The following is a 27,313-nucleotide window of genomic DNA, read 5'->3' on the forward strand; positions in this document are numbered from 1 at the left end:
GGGCGCCGTCCGGAAGAACCCCAGCGAGACTGCGCGGACCCAGATGGGTGGATCCGCGCGCGTTTCCTGGGGCGCCAGTGGGCGGAGCTTGTCGTCCTGACAACCCGGGAGCGTTTTCCACACAACCCTGAGCTGCGACTTGGCCGTCTGCGGAGGTAGTGCTTGCCTCGGCATGGTGAGCGGGGAAAGTGGGGAAGCCGGGTGCTGGGGCAGGCATCGGTTCTCCTGCACTGTGTTAAATGATGTAGTAAGAGCCTATCATGCTTCGTTAGAGGGAAGAGAGTCGGTTTAAGGAAGAGCCTGCACCCTTGAGGGGGATGGGCCTTCCCCTGATCTGTGGCCTTCCCTCCGGTATCCGGCGGGCAGGTGGGAGTCCAAACCAGTTTCTGCAAATGGGGAATGGCCAGTGCAGTCAGATGGTGACTTAATCTCGAACTACTGCTAAATTTAAAAATCGGTTTCAATCTAGTAACTTCCAGTAGTAATAGACGTTCCCATGAAATTGCTTTCTTACTGCAACTTGGATGAAATGTGATTTTGGTTTTGCCTCCTCAGCAATTAATGCAAAGCTGTTGCAGTTTACTCTGCTTTAAAAAATTATGTTATGTGGTGTTTTGTGGAAATTTGAATTGTTTTGTGATCCAGGGTACTCAGCCTGTCCTGTATTTATATTAAGTATGATAAAGCTTCCCGTGTTGTTTTTCTGCATGCCTCAGCGGTCCTGTCTTCTCCAAGAACACAGGCCAACATGTAGCTGTGAGGTGATCCCGTTTCCCATTTTCTTAAACGTGATTTCCGTCGTCGTCTATGATTAAAACTAGAGGAAGCGGACAATGTAATTAGTTAATTATTTTATTCATTAATTAAGGGAAATGAGGGGTGTGTTCTTTGTGCTTGACACTAGGCTGAAGCCACGGACAAAGGTGAATATTACATCCTCTCCCTGGTATGGAAGACAGACTGAGCAAGTTAATTACAATACGGCTTTATAACTGTAGTAATTGAAGTAACTACTGTGGAGTAACACAAAGTTGGAAATGTTGAAATTGGGGAGGAAGAGGAGAGGAGGACAGGAAGGAAAGAGCAGTGCTTTCAATCTGTGTTTTAAAGTATGATTATGAGTTTACAGAGGTTATGAGAAGAAATAGGGCGTGGAGAGCGTTCATGTCAGAGAGAACAGAAAGTAAATGGATTTTAAGCGGACTTAAAACTGCTGATAACTTGAGGAAACACTAAGCACCTGTATTATTTTCCAGTGGGTACGTAAGTCTCTTAGATACCTGTAGCAGTGTTTCTCAAAATGTGGTTTCTGGAAAACTTGCTTCTAATACACCTGAAATACCTGTTAAAATGCAGATTCTGGGAACAGACTGGACTCCAGATCTGCTGTATTAGTTTCCCAGTGCCGCCAAGTAACCAAGTACCACACACTAACTGGCTTAAACCATAGAAATGTATGGTTTCACAGTTCTGGAGTTTAGAAGTCCAAGATCAAGGTGTTGTCAGGGCTGTACTCCCTCTGCAAGTGCTAGGGAGGGATCTGTTCAGACCCCTCTCCTCGTGTCTGGTACTTCTTAGCTTGTGGCAGTATTCTTCCATTCTTCACTGGCCTTGAAGGGGGGGGGGGTTAGCGCGCGCGCATCTGTGTCCAGATTTCCCCTTTTTATAAGGACACGAGTCATATTAGATTAGAGGCCCACCCTGTTCCAGTATGACCTCATCTGAATCTAACTAATTACATCAGCAATGACCCTCTTTCCAAATAAAGTAAAATTCAGAGATACTGGGAGATAGGACTTCAATGTATGAATTTTGAGGGGACACATTTCAACCCATAACGTGAACTGAATTACAGCAGGGAGGGGTAAGTGAGCGTGTACACTTTTAGGTCAGGAATATGCATTTGTAACAGGCAACCAGGTGATTCTTATGCCCTTTGAACTTTTTGAGAACTACTCTACTACATGATACTCTTACAATTTGCAGGAGGGGTGAAGATACGTATTTATTCCAAACCTGCTTCACATTAAGAGCATTAGCGAGAGATGGCAATTCGCCCGTCTTTAAAATGTGGCTACCTGGGAACAGGGGCAATGCTATTTACATATTCTGCTTTGTAGTACTTATTTCGAGATGGAACTATGTTAACTTAATTGATAGCAGATATGATAATAAAACTAGAGCCCATTTGTAAAAATTATGTGAGAGCCAAGTCTCCATATTTCTTATTTATATCATCTCCAGCTTCTGAGTGCTTTGTGTGTAAATCATTAGTAAATATCGCTGAATGAATTAGTGACATGAATGCAATTGTCAAGAAGATAAAATCTACTGCTTTGTGTCAGTTTTAACATTTATATTTTATACGGTGATAATCTTGTGACTTAAACAAGTAACTTATACAAGTCTTCAAATGTGGCAAGTATGTAATATTATAGTCACATAATCTACAAATTCCTCACCAGAAATATAAAATGGACACATGGGCCAAATCAGGAAATTACAAGTAGTGTTACTGAAAAATACTTGTAATTGTAAATATTCATGGAAATGCTGTACTTCCCAAAATATTTTCCAAAAAAGCATAGATGTGTTTTAAGACGCATTGCTGAATGGAATCATTTTGTCATACTTTTGTTTGCTTTAAATCACTGATTCCCTTTCTACAAAATCAGCAATCTAATTTTACAGAAAGATTATTTCTTTATAATATAAGCTGATTCCCACACTTTCAAACTTGACGTTAGTACCGTACTTGGTACTTCAGAACCCTTTACATCAGTGCCTTCTTGAATGGTACTATGTTTTGTGATGAGCCATTTCATTAAACATGGATCACTGACTGATTGTTATAAGAGTGTAAAATTTGCTTACAAAAGATGCTTCAGTGAGTGAATTAGCTTTGTTTTTCCTAGACTTGCGTATAGTTTTCTCTGAATTCTTTTTTTAAAAACTTTTTATTTTGAGATAATTTTAGATTTACTGTAAAGTTGCAGAGAGGGTACAGAGAGTTCCCTAATAGTCTTTACTCAGCTTCTCCTAATCTTATCATCTTAGGTAATCACCATACTTTTGTTAAAAATGTATGAATTATTTTTCAAATTTACCAGTTCTTTTGTTTTTCTAACTTTTAGGGTCCCAAATTGAAAAAGGTAGGTAGAAATTATTTTCTCAAAATAGTTTTATAAGCACTGACATTGTACAAACAATTTTTAAACATTTTCTGGTAGTTTTATTATAGTTTATAGAATTTACTAAGCTTAGTTTTTAGACATTAATGCTATTTAAATTATGGTATAATCCTTCGTAAAAATAGGACATATTTCAAATTTGACTTAAAAAGATAATGCTGATTTCACAAAGACTTTTTAAAATAGCCTTTAATTTCTTCTTGTGTCCAGATTTGAGGTTTTCAATTACTTGTGCTTGAGAAAATGTTGGATTAGGTAGGAACTCCTCTTCTTCATTTCAGATAAATACACAAAAATTTAATGAAATTTTTTTGTACTTTGTCAAAATTTGAGTGCGTTAAGGGATGTCTAGAATACCTTTTTCTCTCTTCTTCCCTTAGCAGATTTATGCTTTAAAGCAGAGGTTATAATCTCTTGACTGGCAAAGCAGATTTACCTACAGACATATCTCCTTTGATCTAAAAGTTTTATTTTAATCAACTGCCAAACTATTTTCATGCAAAAATGTGATCTCCACCTATTCTTGAAAAATTGGAAACCTGATAACATTGGGCCTACAGTCTTACAAGGCAACAATTGGCGAGACTGAGTAGCAGCTAGCCCTTTTGGAAATACGTAAACTCTTCAGTTTGCTGTAGTCCAGACCATGACCAAATCCCTTGCTTTATTTACCTGCCTGGTCCCAACAGGGATTTAGATTTGGAATGCTGGCTTTAAGGCAGATCTGAAAGGTCACAACTGTTAATTTTCCCCTGTGGAACCAATCATACTCTCTATGTTCATAGCACGTGCATTTGAACATACCTCAATTAAAACTCATGTCATTTTATTACAGTAATTTATAATTGTGAGCTGTTCAAGGTCAAGAGCATATCATATTTATTTCTGTGTCTGTAGCATTTACCACAATGTCTGGCATGTAGTAGAAATCCAGTCAATATTTGTTAAATGAGTATGTGAAGCCCCATTTACCCTACCCCTACTTAAAAACACTTGGGTCCTTGACTGTTTAGGAGAAATGCTTATATAAATGTGTATTCAGTATTTATACAATTAAACATTTCTTCCAAAAATAATGTTGTTTGCTTTTCTCAGTCACTTGAACCCACTACCAACCTGATACTGTTTCAGGGGCTCTGGCCATAACGGACCAAAGTTTACGTGGGCTCGGGCCCCATTCTTATGGGGGAAGTATTCTGGAGAACTCCAGTCATTTGTATGTGGGTCTCCAATAGTTTATTAGTTTGTGTGGATGTTCATTTTTGGCTTTAGATTGTGAAATTTTAGAGGCATTGTTTTAAATCTGAAAACTCATTGTTCCAGTGACTTTGGTACTTAATCATGTATGTACAGATGTTAAATAAACACTTTGGATTATTTTCTTCATAGTGTTGTTTCTCTTAGAGAATGGTTAGATTCATCCTCTGAAATCTGAATTTGAACAAAGGTGGAAATTACTCACTTTTTAATTATTTCCATTCTTAAAGATTATGGCTTGGGGATGAGGGGAGTCTGTGAAAGGAATTCACAGTATGGTTAGGAAAACATTGAAAGATATATTTTATTCTTCGATTTCTTAGGTTTTTTTTTAAAGGGAAAAAGTAATAAACATACATGGTACAAAATTAAAATAGCCCCAAAATGTAAATGTTCCTCCTATCCAAGACTAAAAGAACTACTGAGTATCTTTTCATACATTTTCTAAGCACTAAAAAGTACACACACACACCCCTTTTCTCCCCGCATATGGGAGCATCCTGTACCTCCTATTTTTCACTTGATGATATTGTATTTTATTAATTCCAGGATACTCATCTTTTTACATTTTAACATGACTGAAATTGACATATGCCTCATGGGCGATAATAACTTACAATCACTGTAGTACTGAGTTGATGTCTGTTTCTTCCAGAGTGGATGTTTGCTTCTGTCAGTTACATGGGCTTACCACCAACCTGATACTACTTTAAATTCTCTTCTAGAGCGTTTTTGGACTGCACTGGTATGAGTCAGACTGCAGATCTCCATGAACTAGCTTGTGCTTTAAATTTTCAGGGAATTCTTTTCCTTCTTTATGTTCATTTTCAGGATTGAGATTTGCAAGTTTCCCTGCTGTATCTTTCTGTTCCTTTGTCTGTACCTAATATCCATGTATATACCGGCGTCTCCTTTTAGATTCCCATCTTGGGCATTTTCTTTTTTGCTATGATTTAAAGGTACATCTTACATCTGATGGCATCATCGATTCTATGCAGTAAATATGTCTTGGGGACCTTTTTTTGTTTCAGCACATCGAGATTACATCCCTTTTCACAGCTGTATCACATTCTGTTGAGAGTATATCTGTGATTTTTTTATATTGTCCCTGTTTTTTGCTACCACAAACAAGGTAGAAATGAAGAGCCTTGTACACGAGGCCTTGCAAACATATGGAAAAATGGTGGTTTTATTGATTTAGCAGTGTTGTAGACAGAGTACAGCAGCAAGACAGAGTCTCTGCCCTCATGAAACTTACTTTCCCGGCTTTATTAACATATAATTGACATATAACATTGTCTAAATTTTAAAGCACACAGTGTGATGATTTGACATACATATGTATTATGAAATTATTACCTAAATAAGGTTGGTTAACACATCCATCACCTCACATAATTACCATTTTATGTGTGTGTGTATTGAGAACATTGAAGATTTACTGTCTTGGGGGGAATTAGGTTTATTTCTATCTTTCTTTATAATGGAGGTACCTGGGAGTGGGGAGATTATAGCTCAGTGGTAGAGTGTGTGCTTAGCATGCGTGAGATCCTGGGTTCAATCCCCAGTACCTCCAATAAGAAAATAAAACTAATTACCCACCCCCCCAAAAAATGAATGAATCTTGCAAACCATGATTTGTAACCTAAAGAAGTAAATCACACAAAAGGAAAAATATATTATTCTACTTGTATGAAATACCTAGAGTAGTCGAACTCAAAGACAGAAAGTAGGATGGTGATTGTTAGGGGCTGGGGTTGGAGGGGCAGGAGGGGAGTTAATGTTTAATGGAATCAGAGTTTGTCTGGAATGATAAAAAAAAGTTCAGAGATGGGTGATGGTGATGGTCGTACAACAGTGTGAATGTACTCAGTGCCATTAACTTGCACATTAAAAAAATGGTTAAAACGGTAAATTTTGTTATGTGTACTTTATGACAGTGAGTAAAGAAGTAAATTACAATCGTATACATAAAGTATAATTGGATTTCTGTAAAATTCAAAAGTAAGAAAACTACTTTTCTTACTGTTTAGACATATATACATATGTAATACAACTTTAAAGAAAAACAAGAAAATTATCACAAATATCAGTGATTATCTCTAGGAGTAACTTTTTTTTTGATAAATCAGTATAACTTCCGGCATATGTTGTGGAAAGGATTCAAAGAACTGCATGATATAGCTGGAACCTATTCCCATTGGCTTTTTTATATAAGCCAGATTTCTCACTTCTTATATTTGTACAAATTAAAATAGAATCTGTGTGAATTCTTGTTTCATTCAGCAATAGCCAACATTTATCCATGGATCATGAACTAACCAGCAAAAAGAAAAAACCCAACCATCTCATCAAGAGATGTATATCTAGTAAATTTTCACTTTTTGTATTTTAATATTTACTCACCAACATTTGTAATATAAAATGTTGCTTTATTAAATTGTATACTGAATATAGTAATAAAATTAACGCAATCCAGAGCAAAATTTGTATTGCTTAGAAACTTAGAGACAAGGAAATTTAAATTTTCATACATATTTTGACAACATAAATATGATAGGATCGACAAAATTTTTCAAATGTATTACATTAGGATAAAACTTGGTGGGGGAAGTGGAATGGAAATATGAATTCAAAGAGAAAAGGATTAAAATTTTTATTAAATGTTGTTCATATTTCTTGAATTAACATTAGGTATTAAATCACTGTAGTATGTGGATCCATCAGATATAATTTAAATAGTGATGGATATATTTTATTTAGTTAGTTTTTTTTTTGTGATGTATGTATTTTAAATAGTGATGGATATATTTAAAAGAGTGATGTAAAATCTTCTTGTGCATACCATATACTAGAAAGTAAAACATTTGCAGCTATTTAAACTTGTGATAAAAAAGTTTTCAATGCCAACTTAAAAATGTGTGAAGCTTTTCAAAATTCTTTTAGGGAATCTATGAACAAATAATTTTAGAAGTTACTGATCAACTATCAGCTGAGGAGGAGAAGCCAGACAAGAAGTCTAAGAAGGAGGGACTTGCAAGAGAAGAAACAAAATCAGACAGTGCCAACCTAAAGCCTAATGAACGAAATATTTCAAGAGAAGGGAAGAAAACGTTGTCAAGTGATGATGACAGAGGAGTAAAATGAGGGCTGAAAATTGGCCATTGTCATTGGAAGCGTGGCCATCTTAAGGCTCCATGACAAGAGAGGTTTTAACGGAGCAACAGAAATGGAAGCCTGATTGGAATGGGGCATGCAGAAAATGGGGAAGTGGAAGTAGTAGGCAACTCCTTTTAGGTGGTCTGATACTAAGGTTACCAACACTGGAGCAGAAGGTGGAGAGGGATGTGAAATCTAGGGAGGTAGAAATCTATGAATAACTAGAGGTGTTAGTTACAGGATCCAAGCCTTAACTAGACAGTGAGGAATAGGATCTACTGTAAAAGTGACAGATGCAGCCTCAGAGAGCTGAAGTTCATCTACTATACCAAGAGGGAAGGCAGACAAAAATAGAGGTAGGTTCAAAGATTTGATGTGTACAGGAGAGTATCCTCTTAACATTTCTAGTGATGTAAGAAGTGAGGTCAACAGCTGAGTAGGAAAGAGGAAAGGATTTTGGAAGGTTGAAGAGTGAGGAGAATGGAATAGTTGTAGGAATACAGGGTGGTGCTTACAGCCTGTTTAAAATTTGTGGTCACAAATCTGAGCTCTAGTATTTTTCTCTGGCAACGTCCAGCTGCTCATACTAAATAAACGGAGAGTTGCCTTTAACTCGAACTAGGAGTTTGCCAGCTAAGCTCCTCAGAGGGAGGGGAAAATAGGTCAGGTGGAGATATATAAGTTAGTGATTGTGGTGATGAACTGTGAAATTTAACTGGGGTAAGAAAGAAGTTGGGGCGGAGGTGATGAATGGTGAGAAAGTGATGGGGTAATAGATTGGAGATTCCAAAGGAGCATCCTGCAGTAGGTGAGCCGAAAACCGAAGATGGGCATCCAAGAGTCTGTATATCCCAAGGATTAACCACTCTGTTGATTCCGAAATTTAGATGGTGTGCTTCTGTTTCTACTCTCTCACTTAGGGAAAATGGAAGGGAGGTGGTTGTCACCAAGATAGTTCTCGAGTCTGTATGCTGTAGTCCTGATCTCTGCTATACCTAAATTCTCCAGTTTCAAAGCCTGCAAGCATTGTCTGGCTCCTCCACCAGCACTTCATACTAACTATATTTAAATTTCTTTAAACAGTTTCTCTTGCAAATTTGCATCTTCCTGACTACTATTCTTCTTTTTTGACCCTTCTCTGACTCCTTCCTCTCCTTGCCTTCAGTTTTAATCATTATCCAATAAGTTAGCGTATAAAGCATTTGTTGCATCCAGTATCCTATCTGCGTTTCCATTGTCAGGACTTTATTAACTATTGTTAATAGTCACCAAAATGGTATCATCTTCATAATCACGTTTTCCCTAATACCAGGTTAGTTTTCACAATAACATTCTTAATAGCCACAGCCCTTCTCGAAAACTTTTAGAGGGTTTACAATTCTTTTAGAATAATGTCCACACTCTATAGCATAGGCTCTAGCCTTCTTTTCCATTCCATTTCCATCATTACCTCTCTCTGGAGCCTTCCCAGGGCCTGTCCAGTGCTCTCCAACTCCATATTTTATGCCTGCATGTCCCTCTTCTTTGGATATCTTCCCCTCATATCTGAGTGTTAAAATCTTTGGGGCACAAACTTAAATTCTAGCTGCTCTATAAAAATTTTACTTGATCCCAGCTGCCAAAAACAATCTCCCCTTCCTCTGAACTTGCAAAATAACTCTCTTTATATCTGTTAGTCATTAAAATACCTCTAATTTTTATAGACATGTAGCAGTGTTAAGTACATCTTCACATGTATTTTATTTTAATCCTTACAAAAGTGAAACGAAGTTTTCTTCAGCACCATTTTAAAGATGTGAAAACTGGGAATGAGAGAATTACATTGTATATACTTGTCACTGTCACTCTTGCCTTTGAATAATTTATATGTGCATTTTTCTTGTTTCCCTACTTTGTCCCCAAGGCACTGAGTCGAGGCTTTGCACTTAATAGGCAGTCTTATTTGAATGAGTACAAGACTGGGTTCATGGAAACAAAAGTGTTTTTCCATAATTACTATTTGAGGGATATGTGTTTTAAAGTAATTTGGGTACATGCTAATAGCTTTTTTAAAAGTTGTGGCCTTTGTTAAGTCTGGCAGTAAGAAAAAGAAAATCACCAAAGCTGAACGATTGAAGCAGCTACAAGAGGAGGAGGAGAAACGACAAAAAGAGGAAGGTATGAAGTACAGATGATACTGTTTTCAAACTCAGGTACTACCAACAAAAGGTTGGTGTTTCTGTAATCCAGTCAATACTTTTTACAAACAGTTTTCAGAATTTTTAGTTTTTTTTAATTTAATCTGTTTCACATTAGCTATTTACTATTTAAAGGGTACCCAGAAAGTTCTGTTAGTACACACCAATCACTCTCTGATATATCTTGAAGTAGAGTTGCCAGATGTAATACAAGATGCCCAGTTAAATTGGAATTTCAGATAAATAATGGATAATTTGGGATAATTTGTCCCATGTAATATTTGGGGCATGCTTAAACCAAAAAAAGAGTCCATTGTTTATCTGAAATTCAAATTCAACTGAGTATCCTGTATTTTTATTGGCAAAATATAGCAACCCTATTTTTTTTATTTTTTATTGAAGTGAAGTTGATTCATAGTGCTGTGTTAGGCAACTTTATCTTAAAAGTGTTTATATTCACTGATTAAATTAGAGGCATTGGTGCTTATTGTGCAGTAAGAATTCTGAAACTCAAATTAAATATGGGAAATATACACTAGCGAGAAATACACAGAACAGCCTAAGATCTTATAGATTAATAATATTTATTTGCCAATTTAAAGAGGACTTTCATTTGTTAAAGAATGTCAAATATAAATTAATAAAAGTATTGATTCTTTAAAATGCCAAAAAGCGATTTTAAAAATCTGAATAGTTCAAGTGGTTGTAGCTTTTAGCATGAAGAACATCTGTTGATTTCAGATTCAGACTGTAAAAGTCTGTATCCTCAGGTTTCCATGCTGATTTTTTTAGGTATAATCATGTAAGTCCTTTTTAGGTGACTCATAAGAATTCAGTATCAGAATCCTACATCTTGGGAAAGTTTTACTATATTGAGCTAAACCCATATTCTTCAACATATATTTCATTTGTTGTTTCTTAGTAGTTGAAAGTAAGAGAAAATTAAGGTAATTCCGACGATGCAGATGTCACAAGATTATGGAAATCTTCTGAAGATGTTATCTCTTCTTAATTACCCATGATAGACCTGTCATTTTTCATTGATTAAAATCATTATTGGATTGCTATAAACTTTTTGGAGAAGAGAAATATCATTGTGGGCCAGAAAGTTTGAGAGTCGTGTTAATTTTTTGAAAGAAATCTAGCACCTGTTTTATTTCTACCACATAATAAAGGTTGTGACTTCTATAAAGTATTCCAGCCTCACTGTATCTTGAAAATATTTGAAGTAACTTTAAGGGCTTGAAAACAGACTGAAAATAAAACGTTTTGCTGTTCTTTAGAGGAAGCCCGTGTGAAACATGAAAAAGAAGAAATGGAGAGACTTGAAATACAACGAACTGAGAAAGAAAAATGGCGAAAACTTGAAGCAAAAGTGAATACACGTTAATGATATTATTACTGAAGACAAACTACGTGGCGTTCAGATCTGTCTGGCCATTTAATGTTCTTCTGTGTAGCTACTAGTAGCATTTAGGCCTTATGTGAACTGGTTTAACTCATTTAATCCTATCAGAGAGTTATGGTGGGTAAATTATTACCCACATTTCATAGATCAGGAAATTGAGGAATAGAGAGATTAAGAAACTAGTAAGTTACAGAGTCAGGACTTAGACAGTAGTAGCCTGAGCCCGTGCTTATAACTATTAAGTTATTATTCTCACCTTTAATGAAAAAGAATATGAAAACAAATATATGTATGTATATGCATGACTGGGACATTGTGCTGTACACCAGAAACTGACACATTGTAACTGACTGAACTTCAATTTAAAAATAAAAAAAGGTATTATTCTCAATGTGTTATGGATAATTAAATAGGGACAAAAAATGTTCAAATTCTACCAAATGTCAAATGTTAAAATTTTGCTTCTCTTTTTCATCAGAATTTTCATTATTGGAACAGTAGGACTGAGATATTTTAATCCCAGGACAAAACCTCATTACTGTTAAAAACTGAAGACCCCCCCAAGGAGCTTTTGTTCATAGGGGTTATCTCCATCAATATTTACCATATTAGATATTAAAACAGAATTTAAAGACATTTATTATATTAAAAGAGATTAAACATTGTTAAAAAACATGAATAAAAAACAAGTACATTAACATACTTTTAAGAAAAAACAATTACAATATATATATATATTTATTGAAATATAATTGACATGTTATTATTAGTTTCAGGTGTACAACATAATGATTCAATAGTTGCACATATTGTGAAATGATCCCACAGTAAGTCTAGTTAACATCCAGCACCACACACTATATGTATTTTTAAATTAGGAAAATGAGTGGCATTGTTTATATTTTTATAACCTCTTTAATATCTGACTTAACAGGAGACAACGGGATCTCATATCTCCTTCATTATTCCATCCGTTACAATGTGTCGTTTTGACTGAAGTATATTAAAAAATATCTGGCCTCACACAGTTACGTAGTGGGGAAAGGAGGAGTACTGTAGTAACCTTTCAGATCACCGTGGCTAGTCTTCTTTGATACTATACTGAAACTCAGTAGATGGTAGTACCTTAATGTGAAACCAAATCAATGACCTTTACATACGCTATCACACTAAAACACTGATCTGTTCTTAAACTTTGAATAGATCTTGTATCCATGCATGATTTCACAATATGATGCATTGGTTGCTCGGAAAAATTGGTTCACTGAATTATTTCCTTCCAAACGTTGACACATTTTTAGTATTCATTATCCAGAACATCACATGCATTAATATCATCGCCAATCAAATGAGAAAAGTGTTTAAGGATTGGGAAACTGTCTGACTCACTAGTGGTGGACCCAAGTTTTCTAAAATTCAGATTTGTATCTGAAAGCTTGAATTTTACCAGAAACAAGTACTTTGAGCTGTTTCGTGAAAGCGACACACTCACTTTGTTTTTGAAAGAGTGTCTGCTAAAATACTCCAGTAACTGCACACGTGTTTGTTTCTTAAGCTAGCATAGTCCTTTGATAGGTAGCAGAAGTGCGTTATGCTTACACCCCATTTTATCATACAGAAAAATACAAAGGCATATACTTAAGCTGTGACATTTAATGAAACTAGTAACTTTCACTTATTCTTCAGGTCATTCTTATGTGAGTCTGGCTGGTTACTGCCCGCGTCCCCGGCAGGGTAAGACCACCAGTACAGCCCGTGCCAATTTGTGCTAAGGCACCAGCAGCTTTACACCATCTTGCACCATCAGTGCAAATGTGTACACTGCAAAAAAAGCAAAAATGCCTTAGTATAATTATGAAAATAGATTTGACCTCAGATCCTGAAAGAGCCTGGGGGACCCACTGGGAGTCTGCAGATCCCACTTTGTAAACCACTGTTTCAGATTAAACTGCTTGGAAATAACAGTTACATTCATTCTCATTTTAGTATTCATCTTGAGGACTAAATACTTTGTCTAGTACATTTTAGATGCTACTTGTGAGACACAAAGCTGAAATTAAAGACAAGATCAATGTTATGTATTCGCATGCAACAGGCTCTAGAAAGGAGCAATGAAGAACTTGAAGAACTTTATTTATTAGAGAGGTGTTTCCCTGAAGCAGAGAAATTGAAACGAGAGAAGAGATTGCTGTCTCAGGTAAAACTGCTTTTTTATTTTTAGTTAATGCTTTGACAACAAAAGAGGGAGTTGTAATCTGGTATCCAGATTAATAACAAGAAAATTTAAATTTGTCTATAAAAAAATCTCTGATCTGACAAATCTCTCTCTCATCTTGCTTGTAGTGAAGTAAATTCATATAGTTTTGTAGAAAACTATTTGTCAAAAATAAGATCCTTGACATTTTTATGTCCTTTGATTCTGATTTAATTTTGGGGACTCTATACTGAGGAAATTATCCTAATTCAGATATATAAGATACCCTAATTAAGATATATAATTAAGATGTATTTTTATATCTTAAGCTTAATGAGCTTAAGGCAATCTAGTGTTGCTCAAAACAGCATAACTTTGGAAACAATATAGATGATGATCAGGATAAAAAGGGAAAATTGTAATAATATGGCAAAAGATTATAGTATAATTTAAAGCAAAAAATTGTGAGTACAGTATGACTACAAATGTTGAACTTGCACTGACTAGAAAATGAATGGAAGGACTCATCCTGAAATGACAGTGGCGATGAACAATTAGTAATAATTTGAGAAGTAGAAGACAGCCCAAGTGTTAGCTTTTGTACACACAGGAGCTGTATAATTAGAAAGGAAAGTAAACCAAAATCAACTCATAAATACTGTTTAAAAGATTCAAGTATGACAATAAATAGAATATCTATTAATTTGAATTATTAAGGCTTATACATTATTTTGATGAAGAGGAAGTTTGTTATTTTACAGATATCTCAAGAAACTAGTTAAAGTCATAATATGTTTTTTGCCTAAATTGGGAAAACTAGGTTATAAGAACTCATACTTTGAAAAAGAAGGAATTTTTAATCTTTGGTTGAATTTTCACCCATGTGAACCTTCAAACATTTTTACTCCACAGTGGAAACACTACATTCAATGTGGTGGGAGTCCTGATCCTTCAATATCCCAAGAAATTAATACTTTTATTAGCTTGTGGAAAGAGGAAACCAATGAGACTTTTGAGGCAGTGATTGCAAAGAGTAAACTAGTGCTAAATGTAAGTATTTAAGTGTTATTCTGTACTCTGATATTGACTCTAAAAATAGAGATAAATTAAATACATATAGTATTTGCCAATTCATAACACTACTACTTCCTTGGCTATGGAGAGGATATTTGCTCATCTTTTTGGTCTCTTTTTTCTTTTTACAACTCCTAAAAACCTCTTGCCACCTTAGGTAAGATCAGCCTAACATAAATCTGAAGTATTAACTGTATGTGCGTCTAACAAGAAAAAAGATCAAGTTGCATCCATTTATGTAGATAACTCGAGTAGAAAATTGTGTGATTTTATCCTCAGCTGGAATTAGCCACTCTTCAGTGATTCAGTACACATTTTTTTAATGTTAACTATGTGCCAGGCACCACTTTTAAGCACAGGAAGTATAAAAATGAGTAAGAATATCTATTTCTGCAAATAGGATGGATAGGCTAGTCTGAGGAGCTACTGCTTTACAGTGCACTTAAAAATGCTAGGGAAAAAAAAAGTTAAAGGACATTTAAATCCATTGCCCATCTCAAAAGAAAGTAAAGGAAAATCTTGGAGGCCATAAAACAATTCAGAAAAGTAGGCAAGTCTCAAAGTTGCTTCCCAGAGCAACTGTTAACCCCTGGTGGTTTAGCATTCATTTAAAGGGACATCAGGAAGCAAAGCCTAGGGTACAAGCAAGGTGACAAGTTGGATCAGGGACTCTTTTATGGCTGAGAGACTCAAAAAGGTAATGTGGTCAATGTGGATAATTGGGGAAAACCTGCTCTGCAATGGGAGATGATAACTTGACTGGTTCACCTTTACTGTTTTTGTTGTTTGGTTTTTTTTGGGGGGGGGGTAATTAGGTTTATTTATTTATTTACTTTTTTGATTAAACCCAGGACCTCGTGCATACTAAGCATGCGCTCTACCACTGAGCTATATCCTCCCCCTAAGAATTTTTAATAAAGGGTGAGTCAGAAGTTAGACTGGAAGAATTTATCAGAATACAGCACAGAGAGGTAAAGAGATGAAAAATATCAAAGAGTAGTTAAAAAACATGTATAATGGCACAAAAAGGGCTAGACATATCTTGAAAAGGAGTACCAGAAGGAGATCTAGAGTAAAGGAGAGACAATATTCAGCGATAATGGCAGACAATTTTCCAGAATCCTCAGAAACCAACAAATCTCAAGTTAGGATAAACAGAAAGGAATTCGCACTTAGACACATCTACATAACAGTAGAAACTTGGAGGAATTCACAGTCTTCCGAGTCCTTTTATCCTCTGATGCTTTTGTTTCAATTCCTTACCACATTCTGGTGCTTCTTGTTACTGTGGTTTGCACCTTCTCCATGTTGCTATCAAATGGGATAACTCCAGACGCTGTTAAGGTCATAACATGCTTTGCCTAATTTAATCCGGACCACAAGTTTACGAGATTCATTTTACATATGAAGAAACAGATTGTGACATGCTTACAGTCCCCTACGAGACCTTAGATGGGCCTTATTCTGACTTTGCAAATGCTGCAAAGAGCCTCCCATACATTGTGAGATGTTTGGACACTAATGAATTCATTATACAGTGTTCTTGGCATTGCATATCCTGTCTACCAGGGAGGCTGCCATGGTGTGATGCTGGTCCAGGAATCTGCTGCTCTTTGATTAGCAGGGAGGCAGCAGGATGGAGACTAGAGATCACGAGTGATGAGATGGTTGTGACATCTTCCTATTATGAATGTGGAGTATAGAAGCGGAAGTAATAAATAGTAGGGGGAGATGAGAAAAGGATAAGTAAAACAAAAAGGGGACAGAAGAGGAGAATAATCAGTAGCAATAGGAAACTAAAGCAGGAAGCCACAAGAAAAAGAGAATGAATTGGATAGCAGTGATCCCATTGTAAACACTAAGTTCCAAATTATCCCACTTATTTATTTGACAAACTCTTAGATGACACTTACTATACCAGGCTTTCTCAGCCTGGTTCCGGTTATTCAGCTGAATTTCCCTAATAACACTATGACGTAGGCACCATTATCCCCATTTTACAAACGAAAAAGGCAAGGTACAGAGATGTTAACTAACTTGGCCAAGGTCACACCTGGTAGCAGGTGATGAGGATGGATGCCCAGGTTTTGGGCTTGAGCCCATAACTACCCAGCACTACTACGCTGTCTCTCTCAGTTTAGACATTTGCTATATATTATCTGTCAGTGTTCAAAATTAAATCCTGCCACTTATTAGTTGTTACTTGAACATGCTGTGCCTCCATTTCTCTTAATTTTTTTTTTGTTTGTTTGTTTTCTTTTGCTGGGGGAGGTAATTAGGTTTTTTATTTCTTTATTTTTAGAGGAGGTACTGGGGATTGAACCCAAGACCTCGTGCATGCTAGACCACTTGAGCTATACCCTCTCCCCAACACTTTAAATACCTCTCCACTTTCTTCTTACTTTCTGAGGAGTAGGATATAATTCTTAACTTTGTTCCTCTAAAGGTGAGGTACTTTTTTCCTTTGGCTGCTCTCAGGAATTTTTCTTTATCTCTGATTTTCTGTATTTTGAAAATGATATGAATAAATAAAGAGTTTTTTGTTTTTCTTTGTTTTGCCATTTATCATGCTTCGTGTTCTCTGAGCGTCCTGAATCTGTAGTTTGGGGTCTGACAGTAGATTGGGGAAATTCTCAGTCATTATTATTTAAAATATTTCTCTTGTATTTTTCTTTTTCTTCTGGTATTTCTATTGCATATTTGCTACATTTTTTGGTAATTGTCCCATGGTCCTTGGATATTCTATTTTGCTTTTTCCAGTCTTTGTTCTCTTTGCTTTTTGGTTTTGAAGATCCCATTGATATATTCTCTAGCTTAGAGATTCTTTCTTCAGCTGAGTCCAGCTAAGGCCTAAGCTTGTCAAAGGCGTTCTCCATTTCTCTTGAACTGTTTTTGATCTTAGCTTTTCTTTCTGGTTCTTTCTTAGGATTTCCCTTTCTCTGCTTTACATCGTCCTCTATTCTTGCATGTCATCTACTTTATCCACTAGAGCCCTTAGCATATTAATCGCAGGTGTTTTAAACTCCTGATTTGATAATTCTAACATCCCTGCCATGTCTGGCTGTGATGCTTGCTCTGTCTCTTCAAATTGTGGGTTTTGCCTTTCGGTATGCCTTGTAATTTTTTCTTGGTAGCTGGTCATGATGTAGTAGGTAAAAGGAACTGCTGTAAATAAGCCCTTAGTAACGTGGTGGTAAGGTGGGATTGGGGAAGGGAGAAGACCTGTGATTCGGCCCTAGTCTTTCAGCAAGCCTGTGCCTCTGTACGGTGAACTTCGCAAGTGTTTGTGGTTTTTCTTATTCCCTCTTAGGTGGGAGGGGATAGCTCGAGCCAGCTGGAGTTGGGTAGTTCCTTTCCCGGGGTGATTTAGGCTCTGATGAAATTCCAGGTAGGCTCTAGTTAATTACTTTCCCGAGATCAAGCCCTGTGAAGAACAGAGTGCTCTGGTTTGTGGGTCCTTTTCCCCTCCCCCTGTCGCAGGCACGAGGGGGTTTATTCCGCTTACTTTTTGTGGGCACCATGTTGAGCACCTGCAGGTAAATCTTGAGATAGTAAATCTCGCCATACGCTGGGCGCTCACGCTCCCCGGGCTGCGTCCTCCCGGAAGTTGGTGACTCTCGCCGCGCTCCGCCCTGATCCTTCAGCAACTCTTCCTGCGGTTCATGTTTTCCTAGCTGGCACCGGCTCCCGCGCAGTGGTTTTTCCTCCTGACTCTGCTCAGGTAAACCGACTCCCTGAATTCACCAGTGGGTCTCCAGACTTGGGGACGGGGATTTGCCCTGTGTCGTCCTCTCTGTTATGGGTCAAAGAAGAGTTGGTTTTTCCGTCTATTCAGCTTCTCCCTTGTTAGGGTGGAGTGGCGTCCTCCAAGCTCCTTACTGGTGGAACCAGATTGCCTCAGTTTCCTCACCTATAAAATAGGCACAATGAACAGTAGTAGTGGTAATTTGCAGAGCTGAATGAACGGAATGACGTAAAACACATAAAGCATTTAGAACAGTTGCTGGCACATAGTAAGCATTCGATATGTGTTAGTAATTCTCCTCCTCTTTCTCCTCTCTCTCCCCCTCACTGTTGCAATCATATTGTTATTCTGTTGTTCCGCAGTCTTAGGTCATGACCAGCTATGCCTCATCTGTTAGCTTGCTAATGACAGCTCTGTTTCACATGGTTGAGAACTCTAATAATGGAGTTTTTAGAGGCTATATTTTATTTTTCCATGCTCTTAAATAATGCAATAAATACAGGGAAGTATTTTTGTATGTTTTACTGGTGATGTGTTTCTCAATTCAAAAGTGATAAACATCCCCCATTTCGCATTTTCTTTGACTTTATCAGATTGCTTTTATAGTAAACTTACTTTTTATGTTTACTTTTTCTTATAGTTAATTGAGAGATTGAAATTAATTTTATTGGAAACCCCACCATATGATTTGCAAGACAAAAACATAGCACAGTACCAGGGATCAATTCTAGAACTGCAGGAGCTCCTTCATCTTAAGTTTAACATAGCCACAGAAATACTTCTCAGAGTAAGTGTGATGTTTTGCTTTACACGTTACTAACTTTTGTAAGAGTTAAAATTTTATATAGTTTTTAAAATCCAGTATCTTTTTTTTTTTTAAGAATTAAAACGTTATGGGAAAGTCAGTAGAATAATTTAAGACACATGTCGTTATCCACATTTAACAACTGTAAATATTTTAAAGAAATAAAACATTATCAATATAACTAAGGTACAGGATTTTATTCTTATACTTGCTGAGGTTTACTGGGACCATTATGAAAATAAATTAGGTATTCACTCTAAATGAATCAATTGACACAAGATTACAATGATTGGTAATTACTCTATTTTTGCCAAATATCTTAGCACTAATGATAATATCCAAATAATTGTAGAACCATTATTATACCTAAAAAAGTAATAATTCCATAATATATTCTAATACCTATCCATATTTAAATTTTTAAATACCTGTCCATATTAAATTTTTCCTGTCATGCCATGAGTATCTTCTATAGCTGTTTTTGTTTTGTTTTGTTTTGTTTTTTAAATCAGAAAACAATCTAAGGTCACACATTAGTTTTGGCTGTTTTGTCTCTGGGTTTCTTTTGATCTAGAACATAGTCACCTTTATAGTCTTGGTAGAATATATTCTCTTTTTTCTGTGTTTAAATTATTTTATTTTTTAATTTTATTGGGGGGGTAATTAGGTTTATTTATTCTTAATGGAGGTACTGGGGATTGAACCAGGACCTCATGTATGCTAGGCATGCACTCTACCACTGAGCTATGCCCTCTCCCAGAATATGCTCTAATTACCAGAAAAAAACTGCAAAGAAGGCTTAATCATCACTAAATTTATTGTTAACAGTAATATTCATAATTTTGCAACTATTTTATTTATATTGTAAGAGAAAGTCAGTAAGGAAATGTATTATAATTATTAGTAATCAAGATTTTTACTTTAAGAGAAAAAAGATACATTATATTAAAAAGATTAGAGAGAATATCATAGTGTTAAATTTGTAATGAAAATATCAGTAAGAATGAGATTTCTTTTTATTCCATATAAAGGAACCAGGTCTAATTGGGGTAAATGGCTGATTCAGGTTTGGGGCAGGGGAAGTGAAAGCTGGGGTTACTGAAAGATGGGGTTGAGTAATCTTGTGCCAGAAAGCAAGTAAATACTGAAAGACTAATGGAGTCATATCCAAAGGGACAGGACTGGCTTAAAGAAGCTCCCACTGGGATAATTTGAATATCAGAATGAAAAATGACTGTAATTGATGATAGTACGTTGAATAAATAAAAATGCATCAGTCTACAGTAATACTCCAAAAAGGAAGGCGGAAAGTGGTGTTGGGGGATAGGTTGGGGAGAACAGCTCTTTACAGAGGAATGCCATCTGATAAATGTGGAAGGAATGGTCAGGTAGAAAATCACCATTTTTCAATTCCCAGTGTAATAATTGATAAAGATCATCAATGTCTACCTAAATAATTAGGTGAAAAGTTGAGGAACACATTATTCTCATACTGCCAAAGTATTAGACCACAGATTACTTACTGACTGGAAAAAAACATACTTTGCAAGGTGGGTGGTCACCACCTTAACCAAGTGCTCAAGTCCACGTTGTTAACAGTGGGGCATCGTATGCCTTCTGATACAATGCAGTCTGAAGAACTCAACATAACCCACCATGCCTTCCTGCCAGAAATGGTTCATTTAATGTAATTAAAACTACCTACACCTAACGTCCAGTGTTCAAAAAATGAAGCGGATAGACAAGCGAGTTAAACCATAAGGAAACAACCAGATAAATCCACAATGTGGAACAGCTCTACAAGGCAACTATCCTGGATGCCTCGAAAAGTTAGTGTCAGAAAAAAAAAAGTATGGGAGAATAATCACTTCTTTAAAAAATTAGCAATAAATTCAATCCCCAATACTTATTTTTTAATTTGGAAGTAACAGTATTTATTTATTTGTTTACTTACTTATTCTGTTGAAGTATAGTCCATTACAATGTGTCAATTTCTGGTGTACAGCACAGTGTCCCAGTCATGCATATACATACATATATTCATTTTCATATTTTTTTCATTAAAGATTATTACAAGATATTGAATATTGTTCCCTGTGCTATACAGAAGAAACTTTTAGGTTTTTACATTCTAGGAACCAAATACATACTGGCTTATTCAAAGCCTTTAAGAGAGCTAATTTCTTAAGCCATAGGCATCAACCTATGTTAGTCTTAAAAAATTCTTAAGAGCATCCTTAAATTGTATGTTTAATGTTGGATATCAGGTATTGGACTAGTAAAACACATGATTCATCTGGATTCTATCAACTGGATATTTTGTTTTCTAAACTTGGTATGTTCAGCAATAGGCTAACTTCTGCAGTAACATAATGTACATTTTAATAGAGTAAGGATAAAGAAGCATTATGTAGCTCAAATGAAAAGTCATGACAATGTAAAAATTGAAAAGGGTAGCCTAAGTGTAACCCACAAGGGCTACCTGGGGATAAAGGAGCAACGTCAGTCCCTAGATACCTTAAGAGAAACTGAGTGAACAAGGGGAAGCACACTTAATTAAGTGAATAAGTTTTGTTTAGCGAATATTTTTTAAAACAACTTTTTGTTTTAATTGGACCTCATTTTTACCCAACTTACTCTTTTAAATATTGAAGGGATCCAACACCTAAGTGATAGGATAGCTTATCTAAGTGGCATAACTTATGAGGCCTCTAATCTTTATAAAGTTTTCTTTTCCTCTTGCAGCAAGCTAGTACTTTAGCAGATCTGGACAGTGGAAATATGGAAAAAGTCATTCAAGATGAAAATGTTACTCTCTATGTGTGGGCAAACCTCAAGAAGAATCCAAGGTATTCCATGGGTGATACTGTGGATACTGGAGGTCTGAAGGCAGTAGGGTCACATCGGGATGACCAGGCAGAGGCCTGTCGCATTACAGCATAGCATACTTACAAAATCTCATGTTAGGAAGTCGGCCAACTGGGCTTTGACTCATAGACCTGCCATTTATGTTAGGCAACTTACTTAGCATACTTGTTATGCTTCAGTGTATCAGCAGTAAAGTGATGATTATGTCACTTAATAGGACTGGGCTGAGGATTAAATGTTAACACATGTAAGGGTCATAGGGCGGTGACTAGTACAAATACACACTGAATAAATACCAGGTTTTCCTCTTCTTTTCACACTTAACCTCCCTCCCCACCAAAAAGTAGAAGTGGTGGGTGCTTTCTACATGGCAATCTGAAACAAACAAACAAAAATTTATCTTTGTGAACTGTTAAAAATAAGATTTTCACGTTTATTATTTTTTATGTATTTAAGAGATTGTTCCCCCAATCATTCATTTTCAACAAGTAATACCATTCTGAGGAATGATAGAGATAATGGTAAATTCATGACCACTCAGTTGCTGCTTTATCTCAAACATTTCAAATTAATTGAGTTAGTATGGCCTTGAGTTTTAGGGGGGAAGTGACCAGAATAGAGGTTAGGAGGCCTAGTTTCTGGTCCCAGCTCTGAAAAGACTGATCACATGACAATGGGAAAAACTGGACTTTATTTTTGATATTTAGTCAAAGGAAGGAACGAACTGTTTTCAAAGTTCAATTTGCTACAGAATTCTCTGTGGGTTAATCGAAGTCAATATATTAATATAACCTTTTTCATTGTAAAATATGTTAAATATAGAAGTGAAGGAAATTAATCTGTATAATTTAAAAAGAGTAAAAGTATGAGTAGCCCTATATTAACTACCCAGGTTTAAGAAGAGAATTAGGTGGTGTCGTATTACTAAGATAAGGAATAATGGAGGCAGAACAAATTTTGTGGTGATGGTGATTGTGATGGCGAGGGGGTGGTCGGGGTGACGAGTTCAGTGTTTCACTTGCTGAGTTTGAAGTACCTGTGAGACATCAGAGTGCAACTGTCTGAGCCATTGAGAGGAATCTGAGTTGGGTATATATTTTGGGGAGTCTGTAGCATATAGATCAATAGTCTTTAACTTCTTGGAAGTCATAGATTCTTAAGAACTTTAAATGATTACATATGTTCACCCATATGTAAGGGCATTTTTGGACCTTTTAAAGTTCATTCAGGGATGCTTCCCCTAGGAAATGTAAAACTCATGCTAAAAACTCCTGGCAATATAAATAATAATTGAAGCCATACAAATGATAATATGCAGGGAGCATATGAAGAGGGAGAAGAAAAGAGGGCCCAGGATGGAGAGCTGAGTGACGTGTACACTTAAGGGATAGTTAGGAAGGAGGCCATAGAAAGGAACAGAAAGAGCTGCCAGAGATGGAGGAAAGGAGAATGGAGTCATAGATCCTAAGAGAGTTCTGAGAAGGGTATCATCAGCAACTGGTTCAAATGCTGCACAGAAAGCAAGTGCGGGTTGGGACTCAGAACTAGTGTGAAATCAAAGTGGAGAGAAATACTGCTTAGGTATATAATTTCACGAGAGATCTAGAATTTCCTAGAGCCTCATCCTTTTTGTTAAATTAATTGACAGGTACAGAAGTGTCAGATTCTCCGAGACACAGATTGGATTTGAAATTCCAAGGATACTAGCAACATCTGACATTGCTCTGCGACTCCTGCATACTCACTATGATCACGTCACGCCGCTGAGGCCCGTTCCAGCAGCATCACAGGAAAACACCTCCACAGTAACTCCCTTTGTCAAAGGTGAAGTAAAGAGTGTAGAAGCAGCAATCAGCAAAAATCTCCAAGAAGAGTGTAAACAACAAGAAAATGAGCCTCACTCAGTTCATGAGGAAGAAACAAAAGTCATGGAGGAACAAGATGATACTGAAAGACAAACGGTAGGACCCTTGATATGTACATTTTTCTTCATGTAACAAATGAAGAAAAATTCATTCCCTTGAAGCATCTCAAGATTTCTTTTCTAACAACTAGCAACTGTGTGAAAGCCACTTTCTTGCCAGTGGCTCAATTTTGAATGTATAATTTTTTTCTTGCCTTCTATTTATAGTCACTATTCATAGTTGAGCCTGTTGCTCCAACATCGTAAAGTTGAGCACAGGAACTGGTCATTTTTATTTTAGAGTCAATCCTGAAAAGCTTTGAAGCAATTTAATTTTTGTGTATTTATTATACTTCAAACTCACTTAAGGGAACTTGTGATAAATACTTTCACAAACTGAAGGGTTATCTTACGTTACTCTTACTTTATCAGCTTTTGGTGTTGTAAGGTAATTATATAAAATTAAAATTGATATTTTAAAAACTGTTACATTCCTCTTAAAATGTGACATCTTTAGATATAATAATATATTATTTGAGCAATTTAATAATCATATTCCATTAGTTGGTTTCTGCTCTTTTTTCTATTTCCAGGATTTTCAAGCTACTTACTTATTATGATAGAATAAATTGTCTCTTTTTAGAATTTAGTAATACTTTCTCAGAATTGAGCAGCTGTTTTGTTTAGCCATAAACAATTTGCATTTTAGGAAGGACCAGGTTTTCCTACAAGTACTTAAGATATGAAGTATGCTGGTTTATTGTTTATTTTCTTTAAACACAGGTAAGGATTAAGAATTAAACTGAATACAAATTTCAAATCATAATAAGGATTATTAAGATATTCTAAGAACATGTTTAATTGAAAAATTCCATTTAGAAATTCTATTTGATTACACCAGCATCAAAAATTATAATGATTCTATAGCAAAATAGAAAAAGGATAAGACAAACAACAGAGTTTAGAGTATGATTACAACCATGAAAAATTTTAAAAGGCATAGGGGAGGAAAACCGAGAAAACTGTATATAGCTGATATTTTAGAGGTGGGAAAAAAGTTAATTTGTTCTTCTTTTAAAATCAGTCACTTTTAAATGCTTTCTCAGCAATCTGGTAGCTTTTACAATAAGAAATTTCATTTTACCTCTCAGGTAACATGCTAGTTTTACAAAAGTTCATCAATATTTCTAATTTTCTTATCTTTCTTGGACATATGGAAAGATTACCCTCTTCACGCCCTTGAAATTAGGTGTGACCATGTGACTTGCTTTAGCTAATAAGATGTGAGTGGAAGTGACATACTGATTTCTAAGGGCAGGGGGGATAAAGAATGAGTAAATCAGCCCTGGATGTGACATTATTTAAATATGCAGTAAAAAACTAACTGAAGACCCTTAAACTTAAAATTTGGTAGGATTTATGATTGAAAATTCATGAAAACAAAGATCAAATAAAAAGGTATCAAAATTATTGTATAAAGAGAGTATCTAAAAATGTTTGATCTTGAGGGGAGGGTATAGCTTAAGTGGTAGAGCACATGCCCAGCACGCATGAGGTTCTAGGTTCAATCCCCAGTACCTCTTCTAAGAATAAATACATGAATAAACCTAATTACCTCCCCCCACCAAAAAAACGAAAACAAAACAAACAACCAACCAAAAGTTTGGCCTTGATCTGATAAAATGATTTCCATATAAAAGAAATTCCAGAAAGCAAGAAGGAAATGGATGAATTTAACATAATAATTGGCACTGAGATAGCTGGCTAAGATTTGAAATAAAATAAATTTCCATTTATGCTTCAGTCTACAGATTAAAAAAATGAATCGAAAGGTTTAAATATAAAAACAAACTAAACTAATCAAAATTCATAAAATAATAAAAGTATTTGAAGAAGACGTAGGGGAGTTATTTTATCATTTTTACGAGATCTTATTTAATCAGTGCATCAAAACCAAAACCACAAAAAAAAAAAGATTCAAACGTTTGGATAGCCAAATAAACATCACTGTAAATAAAGTTGAAAGACAATGAACTGAGAAAAATATTGAAACATAGAAAACAAATGGTGTATCTTAATATAAAGAACTCACAGGGGCGGGGAAGGGTATATAGCTCAGTGGTAGAGCGAGTGCTTAGCATGCATGAGGTCATGGGTTTGATCCCTAGTGCCTCCAGTTAAGTTAGAAAAAAAAAAGAAACCTCATACAATTGATAAGAAGACCATTTCCTAATATAAAACTAGGCAAAGGATTGGAGTAGATGGATGAGAAAGAGAGATGCAACTAGCCAATAAAAATATGAAAAGATAACCAAATAAGTAATCAAATTGGAACTGACATTGTACCACTTCTTACCAGCTTGAGCATGAGAGGGTGCAGGCATTTTCACCCACTGTTGTTAAAAGTGTAAATTTGTACAGTCTTTCTGAATGGAAATTTGGCACCACATAAATGTACCTATTAGTGATTTATTATGAAATAATAGGATAAGTAAGTAAAAATGAATGTGCTACAGTGTTCATTGAAGTTTTTTATAGTAGCAAACATAGTTCATAGATTAAGCAAATTATAAAATATTCAAATAGTAGCCATTCAAATGATAAAGATTTTTGTAATTAGAAAATTTTATTGAGATATGCATGACATATAGCATTATATTAGTTTCGGGTGTACAACACAGTGATTTGATATTTCTATAGGCTGTGAAATAATCTCCACAATAAGTCTGATTAACATTCATCACCACATATAGCTACAATTCTTTTCTTGTGATGAGAACTTTTAAGATCTCTCTTACCAACTTTCAAATTTAAAATACAGTATTATTAGCTGTGGTCACCATGTTGTACATTCATCCCAAGAACTTATTTTTAACTGGAGGTTTGTACCTTTTGGCTACCTTCACCCATTTTGTTCACCTTCATCCTTGACCTCTGGCAACCACCAGTCTGTTGTCTGTATCTGCGTTTTGTTTTAGATTCTATGTAAAAGTGAGATCATCTGGTATTTATCTTTCTCTGACTAACTTACTTCACCTCGCATAACATCCTCAGGGTCCACCATGTTGTCTCAAATGGTAAGATTTCCTCCTTTTTGTGGTTGAATATTATTCCATCGTCTGTATATATCACATTTTCTTTTTCCGTTCATCTGCTGATGAACTCTTAACGTTGGTTCCATGTCTTGGCTATTGTGAATAATGCAGTGAATGTGGAGGTGCATCCATCTTTTTGAGTTAATGTTTTTGTTTCCTTCAGATAAATACCCAAAAGAGGAACTGCTGGATCATATGGTAGTTTTATTTTTAATTTTTTTGAGGACACTGCATGCTGTTTTCCGTAGATACTGTACCAATTTACATTTCCACCAACAGCACACAAGAGTTCCCTTTCTTCCCCATTCTTGCCAGCACTTATTTCTTGTCTTTGTGATAATAGCTATTCTAACAGGTAATATTTCATTGCAGTTTCGATTTGCATTTCCCTGATGATTAGTGATGTTGAGCACCTTTTCATGTGCCTGTTGGCCATT

The 27,313-nt window shown here is 35.8% G+C and overlaps 1 protein-coding gene across 7 annotated transcripts in view; it reads left to right on the forward strand.

Moving 5' to 3' along the window:
- The first annotated feature begins 59 nt into the window (after positions 1–59).
- CASC1 (cancer susceptibility 1) overlaps positions 60–27,313 on the forward strand; it is a 58,824-nt gene continuing 31,570 nt past the window's right edge. The window contains exons 1-9 of one of the 7 annotated variants that reach the window (XM_032473460.1): positions 75–175; positions 3,135–3,152; positions 9,680–9,764; positions 11,068–11,159; positions 13,288–13,389; positions 14,299–14,436; positions 18,846–18,992; positions 21,756–21,859; positions 23,527–23,839. In XM_032473460.1, the coding sequence (XP_032329351.1) occupies positions 173–175; positions 3,135–3,152; positions 9,680–9,764; positions 11,068–11,159; positions 13,288–13,389; positions 14,299–14,436; positions 18,846–18,992; positions 21,756–21,859; positions 23,527–23,839 (1,002 nt within the window). In that variant the 5' untranslated portion in view covers positions 75–172. Of the gene's footprint in view, positions 176–3,134; positions 3,153–6,006; positions 9,765–11,067; positions 11,160–13,287; positions 13,390–14,298; positions 14,437–18,845; positions 18,993–21,755; positions 21,860–23,526; positions 23,840–27,313 lie in introns of those variants that run through there. The other 6 variants (XM_032473461.1, XM_032473464.1, XM_032473459.1 and 3 more) reach the window with 6 other exon arrangements.

The sequence above is a fragment of the Camelus ferus genome, chromosome 34 (genome assembly GCF_009834535.1).
Source record: "Camelus ferus isolate YT-003-E chromosome 34, BCGSAC_Cfer_1.0, whole genome shotgun sequence".
Taxonomy (NCBI): Eukaryota; Metazoa; Chordata; class Mammalia; order Artiodactyla; family Camelidae; genus Camelus; species Camelus ferus.